This window comes from Amblyomma mixtum, chromosome 1 (assembly GCF_055824585.1).
Source record: "Amblyomma mixtum isolate Tamu chromosome 1, ASM5582458v1, whole genome shotgun sequence".
Taxonomy (NCBI): Eukaryota; Metazoa; Arthropoda; class Arachnida; order Ixodida; family Ixodidae; genus Amblyomma; species Amblyomma mixtum.
The window spans coordinates 174,332,555-174,345,333 of NC_143012.1; the positions used below are offsets into that span (position 1 = coordinate 174,332,555).

A 12,779-nucleotide genomic window follows, 5' to 3' on the forward strand; every position below is an offset into this window, starting at 1 on the left:
ACTTTCAGTACGTAATATGTGTAACTTCCACATGAATGACATTTGGGGAGCATTGTGGAACAATATCATGTCCAGATTTCATTTCCAGAGTACACCTGAAAGCTTGTGAAGGAAGTTATTGAGCAGCGGCAAGCTCCAGCGATCCTTGCATTGTTTTTTTTTGCAGAGGACCATGCCAAGCTTATAAAAAAAAATGGAAGCGGAGATCGAAGAAGAAAACAAGCTGGTAACCAGGAGGTCAAGAAAAAGTGTACGTAAATTTTTTATGCCCCGAGAGAAGATGCTTCAAACGATAGCATAAAAATTTCAGGTGTGTGATTGAACTGTTCTGTTTATGAGCTGAAGTCATCCCTAGAGGTGCGGCCATCAGGGAACCGAAGCTGAAGTGCACAAGCCCCTCGTGCGAACGGATTGCAATTTTTCAAGAACTCCAGCTAATCCATAATGGCACTTCTAGGAGGATCCTTCCGGTGGGCAGCGTCTAGGCAGAGCCAAGCTTGTTTTAATATTTCACGATTTTCCTTGCCGACAGCCTCCTATGAACCAAATAGACCTCTTGCATTGCCCAGGGGGCGCTGCGAAAATGGTGCTAAAGAGCGCCCTCTGCCCTCGGCTGGGTAGTACCGGGCTCTGGCGTCTGCTTCGGAAAGCACGTTGGCAGCACGGACCAGCGACTTTCGCTTGTGCTGTGTCATGGCCTACAGCGAATATCGGGCGCCGAAGATTTTTTTCATGGCAGGCACGCTGTGTAAAGGGAAGAAATTATGCAACGCCAAGTACGTGTACTCTGTTCAAGAAATAAGCGGCGAAGTTCAGCGCTTAAATTAATATTGTAGACCTGAAGTTGTACCGAGGACTACGGTGGAGACCAGGTTAGAGGCAGAATGCTCCAATTAGTTATCTGATGTACAAAATGCGTTTTTACCATTAATTGTTTTGGGAGCATGTTGTACATTTTCTTGATTAGCAAGGTAATAAAAGCATTGGGCCTCTTATCTTGATTTCGCTTTAGTCCTCAATATATATAGCCTCAGGGCTAAAATAAATCTGAAGCAAGTTCCCATTTTATAAAAATTTTGGACCTGAAGAAAAACACCTTGTATACATAGTCTAGCTGCTGCACAGCAGATTTTTAATTGCAGCGAGCTGCCTGTAAATTAGGATAGCAGTCTCATCATGCAGCTTGCTGCCTAAAGTGGTTATCTTGAAGCCATACGTTTCATTACAAAGAAAGTTAGTGGCTTCACAGACTGCTTGGGTGACGCCCAGCAATCAGGATAAAAAGTGTGAGTGTACATGTGTGTTGAAACTTGCTGAAATGCTTGTGACTGTGCATATTTTCAGATATCTGTCATCAGGAATGTTGATAAAAGATGTGGCAATGGCATTCAGGGTGGGGATCACAACGGCCAGAGAGGCTATACACCTGACGTGCAAGGTGCTCTGGCAGGTGCGCTACCCTTGACCATAGGTCGGCTATGATACATGCATCTCATTTTTGATTAAGCACTGGTCTTTAATGTTGCAGCCTCCAACCCAAATGGAATGGCTACAAATTCATTCAGGCTGCTGGAGTCAGTGGCCAAGCATGTTGAAATTAAATGCCCCAGGAATGCCGGCAAGCCTTTATTTCAACTACAAGGTACGAAAGCAAAAATATTTAGATCTGATGTAGCATTTAAAGGTTGCAGCCTATTTGCTACATTGCTGTCAAGGCCCAAATTGATGAGCATTGAGAAAGCGTCATTTATGTCTGCAAAACAATGTCACGCAGAACTAGTGCAAGAAAGAGCGGGGCCCTAACAGCTATGAAAAAAATGTTATATACATGTGGAATGAATACAAAGTGCTTGAGCAGATAAAAATAAGGGGCTTGTTATGGCCATTTAGAAAGCCATGTAGTCTCCATGAAACCAAGAAAGACATATTCCATCTGCACACAATTTCACAAAGGAGTGAACGGTGCTGCCATATTGGGCAGTGCTCGTAGCGTAGGAAAGAGTGACAGTTGCTCACCTAAACCACCCCGTCAGACCGATTCCTCAGGGTTGTGAAAAGGTTTACAGGAGAATGTTCATTTATCCCGAGGAAGGTGTCGCACAAAGGTCATCTTATGGCAACTGTTCACTCCTGTGGTAGTGACACCTCTGCAACCAAGCCTTCAGTGTTCATATTTCTACTTCTTTCCAGGGCACCCATTCCATCGTTCTCATGGCAGTTGTGGGCAGCCAATACCTCTTCCGGCTTGTTGATGTGGGTGCACCTGGGAGGCTAAGTGATGGGGGCATTTTTAAAGACTCCCCCATTGGCCAACGGCTACATGAGGGCAAGCTTGACCTGCCTCATGCAGCCCAGCTGCCACAGTCGGAAAAGGTCTGCCCTCACGTATTTGTTGGCGATGAGGCCTTCCAGTTGCGCCCAGATTTTATACGGTCCCTGCCGGGGAGCCGCACAGATACTGAAGAAGTGGTATTCAACTATCGCCTCAGCCGTGCAAGGTATGTATAACAATGCAATTTGACTCCTTTCAATGCGCTTTTCATGCCGTGTGTTGGCATTTTTTCTTAACCTTGGTCAAGTGAGAACACAATAGGAAATTCAGCTGGTGCTGTTTCGGCTTCATCTTATTGCTAGTTATTACAGACATGCCAGCTAGCGATATTTTCAAATTGTTAGAACAAGCATATTGAGGCACAGAATGGTTTTGCTTGTTATTGTGAAAAGGTTAACATTTGCAAGCAATAGTTTTTTGTTTTTTTTTTTTTCACAGAAGGTGTGCCGAAAATGCCTTCGGGATCCTGGCGTCCCAGTGGTGCATATTTGAAAGGCGGATCAACTTGCAGCCTGAAAACGTTGACAACGTAGTGAAAGCCACAAGCGCACTGCACAATTTCCTCTGTTTGGAGAGCATTTCAAGCAGCCATTACTGCCCTCCTGGCTACGCTGACAGCCCTGACCCCTTCGGGAACATCCACGAAAGAGGGAAGGATCAAGGTCAGTGATGTTCGAGCTGCGGCGTGCGAGGGTACGAAACTGTGTACAAAGTGCCACTCTTATGCGCAACAAATTCACAAATTTTCTTTTTGTAATGAGGGTCAAACGCAATGGCGTCTGCCTGGTGTCAGGAAGAGAGAGAGAGAAGGATGACTGAGATAAGACAAGCATTGAGAACAGCTGAGTTGCAGTCAGCGCCTATCTTGTCTCAGTCTTCTCTCTGTCCATGTTTGCTGTGCTATTGTTCCATCATGACAACAAACTTTTCGTTTGGTTTGTGGGGTTTAACGCCCCAAAGCGACTCAGGCTATGAGACGCCTTAGCGGAGGGGTATGAAAATTTCAACCACCTGGGGTTCTTTAACGTGCACTGACATCACACAGCACACGGGCGCCTTGCTTTCTGCCTCCATCAAAAAGCGGCCACCATGGCCAGGATTCGATCCCGCATCCTTGGCCACATTAGTCGAGCGCCCTAACCACTGCACCACCACCGCGGGACACAACAAATTTTTAAGGCGAAAGCCTTTAATCACTCATAGTCACGGCGTCCTGTTCCACTACAGCTGTCAATCAAGTGATGTCGCCTACTGAAATGCACATCATAATTCTCTACAGGAAATCGAACCTCCATCCCTTGGATCCCCAGCTGAGCACTTTAACCAACTGCGTCACTTCCGGGATCGTGAAATGCATGCCATAATTCTCCTTGTCTACCTTGAGGATGATAGTAGTGATGACCGTGAAGCTGCAATTAGTGATATTGCCTATGGGTAGGAAACAAATTCCTTGGGGATCTAATGGCAGGTTTTTGTTTTTCAGTGTTCTTCGCTGTATGTCCCAAAAGAATACTCAGCCCAAACACCCAAAGAAGACGTGCTCGATGGTTTCGGGCTTCCTGCATAAAAAGCAATGAACACCCCAGGGAACGTACAGTCCCTTTTCCTCCAACCAAGTTTTAACTTTCGATGCGGTGATGCTGATGGAATTGCACTGCATATGGAAGGCCTGCATGGCTGCACGACACGCGATGTTGATGCACGGCCAGCACACCACTACTTCCATGAGTCCATTGCGAGGTTCGTGGAAACATACAAGAATGTGTACCTGGCACCTGAATGGGTATTGATAATTGAACAGCTTGTGCACATGAAGCTTTACGAGGATTCTTCTTTTTTTTCCTGGTATTTATTTTCATTTTGCATGTGAGCCCCAGTATGCAGTGTAGGTGCTTACCAGTGTGTGTTCTTTTTGTGTTGTACAAGCTCTTTTCCTTCCTCATTTCTTTTGCACTGCCATGTCACGTAGTCAAGTTCTAAAATATCCACTGTTGCCATCTTGTAGGAGGTGCAGACTAGCCAAGCTGCTGCAGCAGCTTTCTGTCCCACCTGTTCCCTATAATTAATAGAATTGAATGAATTTGTAAGCAGACTGTTGCTTGCGTTTGTTACTGCAACACAAGTCACTATATCCACATTACTAAAACAATGAAACCATGGGTACGTATTTTACTGCACAGAAATAGAGATGTCCGAGCTCAAAAAGGCAGGCGGAAGTGAAAAAGAAGTAAGCAAAAACAGAATGAGCCGGAGTAGGTACTACGCGAAGTTCGCCGAGATGGGCCGCATCACAGAGGACGACGAGGTCCAGGAAGCGTTCGTTAAAACATTCAAACTGGCGCCGAAGTCGTCGGTAGTGCGACCCCAGCCCTCCGCAGCCTCCATGGGCCGGCCGGCCACATCGGAATACTGGGGAGTCTGCGGACAGCTAGGATTTAATGACCAACGGCCCAACTGTGACGGCGAGGTCGTAACCTACTATCGCCCTTCAACTAAAGGGAAGCGGGCCCCGTTTCGCTGCAACCGATGCCGGAAGCAGCTCTCTCAACTACACGGCAGTGCTGCTCTTCAGACAAGTGGAGGGGACTGTGCAAGCTTCTTTGCTAACAAAGATCGTTTGGGACAAGTGCTGTACCTGACGTTTTGCATGGCAAAAGGGATGTGTGTCGCCATGGAAATGCAGGGTGGCGATATAGGCATGGACGCTTGCACAGACTGGAGCAACTACGTCTGGGAGGTGTGCTGCAAGGAGCTCCAGCAAGCGCCTCCGATGGGTGGCCCGGGTGAAGAAGTTCAGGTAGACGAATGCCTGATGCGAGGTAGGAGAAAATATAACCGCGGCCGGCTTATGGCTGGCAACAACGTGCCGCCTCATCGCCAGAACAACTACGGCGGCGCCGTCGACCGAGGGCCATGGATTTTCGGCATGATTTCCGTGGCCACAAAGGAGCTGCGGCTATTCAAAGTAGACAGAAGAGACGCGGCAACCCTCGGCAGCATCATCGCTGCCAAAGTCCTCCCAGGGACCACCGTCTGCAGCGATGAGTGGGCCGCTTACCGGTGTGTGCCAGGACTCGTCGACGGGAACGGTGTCTCCATGGGCCTGTCCCACAAGACCGTGAACCACTCGACGAACTTTGTGGACCCCGCAACCGGCACCCACACGCAGCACATCGAGCGTTGCTGGCAGAAAGTTAAGGCCGAGCTCATAAGGAGTGGGCGCAAGCTCACTCCGCAACTCACCGACTCTTACCTCGGGTGGGTGTGGTGGCAGTCACTGAATGGAAGGCAGCGCTGCAGCGACCCCTTCTTGCGACTCGTGGAGGCCATCGCACGGCACTACCCTATGTGAAGTGGGCCATTTCTGCCATTCGACCCCCTCTAAATCTCAAAGCTCCTTTGGCAGCCTTTTTTTTTTCAACAGTCCCTCTCGGGGCCACCAATCGCGCTTCGGCAGAGCATGCAGGCACGATGCTTCCCACTGTGTCTCACTCGAGTTCCTCTCTCTACACCAAGTCGCCTATGCGCAGACACATGGTGCAGTCGTTTCGCGCCACGCACTTTCACGCGCGCGGCGACGTAAGAACAGTCGTGTCATGTCATAAAAACATTTGTGATAATGAGGTATAAACAGTGTTGTAGGCGTTAGCAAAAAAAAAAGGAACAAAATACTTTGCTCGTTAGGGCAAATTACTGCTTATTCGTCTTAAGAACTAACAACAACAATATTGCAAAGCTCATATTTAACTTAAAACGCCTAGCTCCACCAACTACTTTACGAGAAATCCTTATTTAACGGGAATAACTTAGCAATTTTATAGTGGCCTTCAGTTGACTAAGAACACAAAATGACACTTTATCATCAATTATAACTTCACAAAGAGACAATCAGTGAACAAATTTACAGTAATTCTGAAAACTATGATGTACCTAAATGCTCGGCATGCTTGCACTATAGAGAGAGTTGTGTAACAACGCCAGCAAGGCAGTATCACACGGTTCGTCACATGAGCATTTAATTATCCAACGCCAGGCCGGCGGCAGCAAGCCCGCGAGAGCGCCGTGGTAGCACGCAGCGCTGGAGATGCGATATTAGCCTAGGGCGGCTTACAGCTGGCGTTTTGTCATCGCAGGGGTCTGTTGAACCCCGAGTAGCAGTATCAAGACGTCAGCTATCACGTAGCGATAATCCAGTGACGCGCACGATTTGGTATCGGTTTTGTTGCTAGCTGGCTGAAGCAAAGCTCGTCGCGCGTGCTCAGATTTCCGGTCGTCGAACACAACGTCGTGTGTACACAATCACACTTCGTCACAATGCTTCTACGCCCCGCTCTTCAAGTACTTCAAGCGGAGTATTTGCATCTCTACAGCAGGCGGGGCGCAAGGCTCTATCTGTTTACAACTGTCACAAGACGATTACCGAGAAAAGCAGATGTCAAATTTCGGCGCGACATGAAAAGAGCGGAATACCAAAATCCCTGACTGCACAGCGAATTCGTAAAAACTTGATTCTGTTTTCTGACACAGGTGGCTCGGTTTTAGCATTCGCTCCGGTTCTAAAGAAAGCAAAACGTGCTCACGAACAATACAAAAACAAAAGGAAACGAATGGAACGGCGCGCACATTCATCAAAGGCGCAATGGTTTCCATGCTGCGGAATGCAACATTCGAACGAATGATACTCCCGCTTCCGGCACAAAGAAATGCTCGTGCCCTATTCTGTTGTTCCACTCACGTGAGGACGAGGGCAGATGTGGCGCGTTCAGGGAAGCACGTGTATTCCTCGTGGTTCCAGCGAAGACATTGGCTGCAGCGTCCGGATATCACTTCGCGCCTCTGGCAGGGAACGCACATGTATCGGCATCGGAGTCCGCTGCAGAGGTCGAGCAACATAAGGCGCCGAAGAGCGGGCCACGAGGGACACGAGCATCCCAGCGCTCGGAGTGACGCTGACGCCGCCCGCTCCCACGAACGAACGGCCCCATCTCCCGGCACTTCGCAAGCGTCTGTATGTCTGCCCGCTGCGCGCTTCCACTGCTCCGCCGCTGACAAGCTGTGGAGAGGGAAAACAACAGGAGGGCGAGTGGACACGACGGGGAGGAGGAAACACACGACTCATTCGCCCCCTCCCTACACACAGAAGGCATGGCTCAGCAGAGGAGAGGGACGCTGAGAGGGAAAGATGTCAGGGCGAAGGCGCTCGCGCTGCAACAGGAGCCAGCCGGCGGCGTGAAACGAATACTTCAGGCAAAAAAAAAAAAAAAAAATAGAAACGGCTGAAACGCGAAGGAAAAAAGGCTTGCGTTGATGGTTAAGTAGCTGCCGCAAGAAGTGCGCCATGTGCGGAATGCGACTTTGTACGTGCGCTAAGGCTGCTAAGCAACAATGCGGCACTGTCAGTCACTAACCCACTCACCTTAGGAGATTAAGCAAACAAGGGAAGGGGAATGAGGGGCTCGTTATAAATATGAAAGAAGCCAACAGCCACAGAAACCAAGGGGCACAGGGGATTTTTTTTTTAAATTAATTTATTTATTTTGTGGTGTTGATCAATTTAGAATATTACTGAACCTGTCATCGCTTAAAGCTAATTGATTAGAAAAGCAGAAGAAAAAACAACCACTGCCGCCGGTGGGATCCGAACCCACGACCTCCGAATTACGCGTCCGGTGCTCTACCTCTGAGCTACGGCGACGGCTGTCAAATCTTCTGCTTTCGGGGGTATTTATGTTTACAAGTAACCTAACCTTGAGAGTGTTCATCAGCGCCACCCACGTTCATAAGCGGCGGACGTAGAACGTCCTGAGTAACCGCAGGTAGTGACGTAGAACGTCATCGAACGGAGAGGGTGGAAGCTGCGTGAGAACCCTCTTATGCTTCCTATGGAGTCTAGGCTGCCAGAACCGAGGCCCTCGCTAAGCAATTAAGCAAACAAGGGAAGGGGAATGAGGGGCTCGTTATAAATATGAAAGAAGCCAACAGCCACAGAAACCAAGGGGCACAGGGGATTTTTTTTTTAAATTAATTTATTTATTTTGTGGTGTTGATCAATTTAGAATATTACTGAACCTGTCATCGCTTAAAGCTAATTGATTAGAAAAGCAGAAGAAAAAACAACCACTGCCGCCGGTGGGATCCGAACCCACGACCTCCGAATTACGCGTCCGGTGCTCTACCTCTGAGCTACGGCGACGGCTGTCAAATCTTCTGCTTTCGGGGGTATTTATGTTTACAAGTAACCTAACCTTGAGAGTGTTCATCAGCGCCACCCACGTTCATAAGCGGCGGACGTAGAACGTCCTGAGTAACCGCAGGTAGTGACGTAGAACGTCATCGAACGGAGAGGGTGGAAGCTGCGTGAGAACCCTCTTATGCTTCCTATGGAGTCTAGGCTGCCAGAACCGAGGCCCTCGCTAAGCAATTAAGCAAACAAGGGAAGGGGAATGAGGGGCTCGTTATAAATATGAAAGAAGCCAACAGCCACAGAAACCAAGGGGCACAGGGGATTTTTTTTTTTTTTTTTAAATTAATTTATTTATTTTGTGGTGTTGATCAATTTAGAATATTACTGAACCTGTCATCGCTTAAAGCTAATTGATTAGAAAAGCAGAAGAAAAAACAACCACTGCCGCCGGTGGGATCCGAACCCACGATCTCCGAATTACGCGTCCGGTGCTCTACCTCTGAGCTACGGCGACGGCTGTCAAATCTTCTGCTTTCGGGGGTATTTATGTTTACAAGTAACCTAACCTTGAGAGTGTTCATCAGCGCCACCCACGTTCATAAGCGGCGGACGTAGAACGTCCTGAGTAACCGCAGGTAGTGACGTAGAACGTCATCGAACGGAGAGGGTGGAAGCTGCGTGAGAACCCTCTTATGCTTCCTATGGAGTCTAGGCTGCCAGAACCGAGGCCCTCGCTAAGCAATTAAGCAAACAAGGGAAGGGGAATGAGGGGCTCGTTATAAATATGAAAGAAGCCAACAGCCACAGAAACCAAGGGGCACAGGGGATTTTTTTTTTAAATTAATTTATTTATTTTGTGGTGTTGATCAATTTAGAATATTACTGAACCTGTCATCGCTTAAAGCTAATTGATTAGAAAAGCAGAAGAAAAAACAACCACTGCCGCCGGTGGGATCCGAACCCACGACCTCCGAATTACGCGTCCGGTGCTCTACCTCTGAGCTACGGCGACGGCTGTCAAATCTTCTGCTTTCGGGGGTATTTATGTTTACAAGTAACCTAACCTTGAGAGTGTTCATCAGCGCCACCCACGTTCATAAGCGGCGGACGTAGAACGTCCTGAGTAACCGCAGGTAGTGACGTAGAACGTCATCGAACGGAGAGGGTGGAAGCTGCGTGAGAACCCTCTTATGCTTCCTATGGAGTCTAGGCTGCCAGAACCGAGGCCCTCGCTAAGCAATTAAGCAAACAAGGGAAGGGGAATGAGGGGCTCGTTATAAATATGAAAGAAGCCAACAGCCACAGAAACCAAGGGGCACAGGGGATTTTTTTTTTTTTAAATTAATTTATTTATTTTGTGGTGTTGATCAATTTAGAATATTACTGAACCTGTCATCGCTTAAAGCTAATTGATTAGAAAAGCAGAAGAAAAAACAACCACTGCCGCCGGTGGGATCCGAACCCACGACCTCCGAATTACGCGTCCGGTGCTCTACCTCTGAGCTACGGCGACGGCTGTCAAATCTTCTGCTTTCGGGGGTATTTATGTTTACAAGTAACCTAACCTTGAGAGTGTTCATCAGCGCCACCCACGTTCATAAGCGGCGGACGTAGAACGTCCTGAGTAACCGCAGGTAGTGACGTAGAACGTCATCGAACGGAGAGGGTGGAAGCTGCGTGAGAACCCTCTTATGCTTCCTATGGAGGTCGTGGGTTCGGATCCCACCGGCGGCAGTGGTTGTTTTTTCTTCTGCTTTTCTAATCAATTAGCTTTAAGCGATGACAGGTTCAGTAATATTCTAAATTGATCAACACCACAAAATAAATAAATTAATTTTAAAAAAAATCCCCTGTGCCCCTTGGTTTCTGTGGCTGTTGGCTTCTTTCATATTTATAACGAGCCCCTCATTCCCCTTCCCTTGTTTGCTTAATTGCTTAGCGAGGGCCTCGGTTCTGGCAGCCTAGACTCCATAGGAAGCATAAGAGGGTTCTCACGCAGCTTCCACCCTCTCCGTTCGATGACGTTCTACGTCACTACCTGCGGTTACTCAGGACGTTCTACGTCCGCCGCTTATGAACGTGGGTGGCGCTGATGAACACTCTCAAGGTTAGGTTACTTGTAAACATAAATACCCCCGAAAGCAGAAGATTTGACAGCCGTCGCCGTAGCTCAGAGGTAGAGCACCGGACGCGTAATTCGGAGGTCGTGGGTTCGGATCCCACCGGCGGCAGTGGTTGTTTTTTCTTCTGCTTTTCTAATCAATTAGCTTTAAGCGATGACAGGTTCAGTAATATTCTAAATTGATCAACACCACAAAATAAATAAATTAATTTAAAAAAAAAATCCCCTGTGCCCCTTGGTTTCTGTGGCTGTTGGCTTCTTTCATATTTATAACGAGCCCCTCATTCCCCTTCCCTTGTTTGCTTAATTGCTTAGCGAGGGCCTCGGTTCTGGCAGCCTAGACTCCATAGGAAGCATAAGAGGGTTCTCACGCAGCTTCCACCCTCTCCGTTCGATGACGTTCTACGTCACTACCTGCGGTTACTCAGGACGTTCTACGTCCGCCGCTTATGAACGTGGGTGGCGCTGATGAACACTCTCAAGGTTAGGTTACTTGTAAACATAAATACCCCCGAAAGCAGAAGATTTGACAGCCGTCGCCGTAGCTCAGAGGTAGAGCACCGGACGCGTAATTCGGAGGTCGTGGGTTCGGATCCCACCGGCGGCAGTGGTTGTTTTTTCTTCTGCTTTTCTAATCAATTAGCTTTAAGCGATGACAGGTTCAGTAATATTCTAAATTGATCAACACCACAAAATAAATAAATTAATTTAAAAAAAAATCCCCTGTGCCCCTTGGTTTCTGTGGCTGTTGGCTTCTTTCACCTTAGGAGATATAATACGCCACATTACATCAGGCCAGGCCGGAATTCGTTTTTTTTTTCTTATTCAAGGCGGAGAGGCGCTTATCGAGCGGCGTGAAAGCGTTCACTACGCTAGGCCGGTAACGTGCACAGACATAGCAGCTGCATTTTTACATGTGGTCCTGCGCGCGGTAGCGTCTTCCAAGAGCGGGACGAAGGGCGCGCCTCGTGTGTGCGTCCGCGAGAACGCATCGGAAGCTCCATTGCTGCACGATGGTTACAACTGGCGAGGGGGTCGACAGGGTGGCGCAGGACGGACGGCCAGCAAGAAGAGAGCCCTCGAAGAGACATCGGATCCTTCGGCAGCCATCCCCAGCGGAGCCAGCCCGTGTGCAAAGTTCCTAGGAAAGCTATGTAGTGCAATGGAAAGCAGCAAATACTTGAGCTTGGATATGTTTCTATCGGTGTAAACCCATAAGGTGGATCGTCCATTTCGTGTCATTGTTTCACGGACGGAGACATGGCAGAAGTCTGTTGCATCATTTTTACAAAGACAACTTAAGCTACTAACAGTTGATGACCCATTTTTGGAAAAAAAAAATGCAGGACCTGTGGTTGACTTTCTAAAAGATAACTCCGAAATGACACTGACAGGACTTTCTATCGACATAACGGACTTATATTAGGCTATACCTCATGACGATGCGAGTTGCATCTCAACTGCCAGCTTCCTTGAGCTACTTTAAGATCGACCTTCGCGGAATGGAACGGTTCGCTTTTCATTCAAAAGACCGGCATTTGTATCGGTTCATCCATTGCACCTATCCTCAGTTATCTTTACTTAGCCATGCAAGACAGGGCGCCACACAGGTCCCGTCAGGGCAGTAATGTGAAGCAAATCTTTAGATTCGTGGATGATTACCTTGTGATATTACAATGAGAGCAGGACGTCCTCCCTTCCGAAGCTTCCAAAGTTCTTAGTAATTTTTCAAGCATTCTGAGCCCTTTGATTGTCACTCAAGAACTACCAACTAACGGCTTCATACGGTTTTTAGAATTAGGAATATATTTTAACCACAATCACGTCTGCTGGGCCTTTTAGCCTCGGGCCAACAAACCTCTTCTTCCTTTTGATTCAGCGCACTCGAAGCTAGTTAAGCGCAGCATCATCAATTCATGCTTTACCAATGCATTCAAAAAATCCTGCAACCACAAACTGGAAGATAGCTTTTTAGCCCAGACGCGCCGATTACTGCAGGCTGGTTACCCGCTGACCCTCTTTCCTCAGTGGCTGAGGCCTTGTTGATAGCGCCAAAGAAGAAAAAAAGAATAAGAGCTAAGAATAAGATCGCAGTCATTCCCTACGCACACGGCATTTCACACAACTTAAGGAAGATAGGA

At 48.0% G+C, this 12,779-nt stretch overlaps 1 protein-coding gene across 1 annotated transcript; it reads left to right on the forward strand.

Moving 5' to 3' along the window:
* The first annotated feature begins 4,979 nt into the window (after positions 1 to 4,979).
* On the forward strand, positions 4,980 to 5,684 carry LOC149369875 (uncharacterized). Its single transcript, XM_089559532.1, has one exon. The coding sequence runs from the start codon at positions 4,980 to 4,982 to the stop codon at positions 5,682 to 5,684; it is 705 nt and encodes a 234-aa protein (XP_089415658.1).
* The last annotated feature ends 7,095 nt before the right edge of the window (positions 5,685 to 12,779 follow it).

Coding starts and splice junctions, on each gene's coding strand:
- LOC149369875 (XM_089559532.1), top strand. CDS start 4,980: ATGGCAAAAGGGATGTGTGTCGCCATGGAAATGCAGGGTGGCGATATA.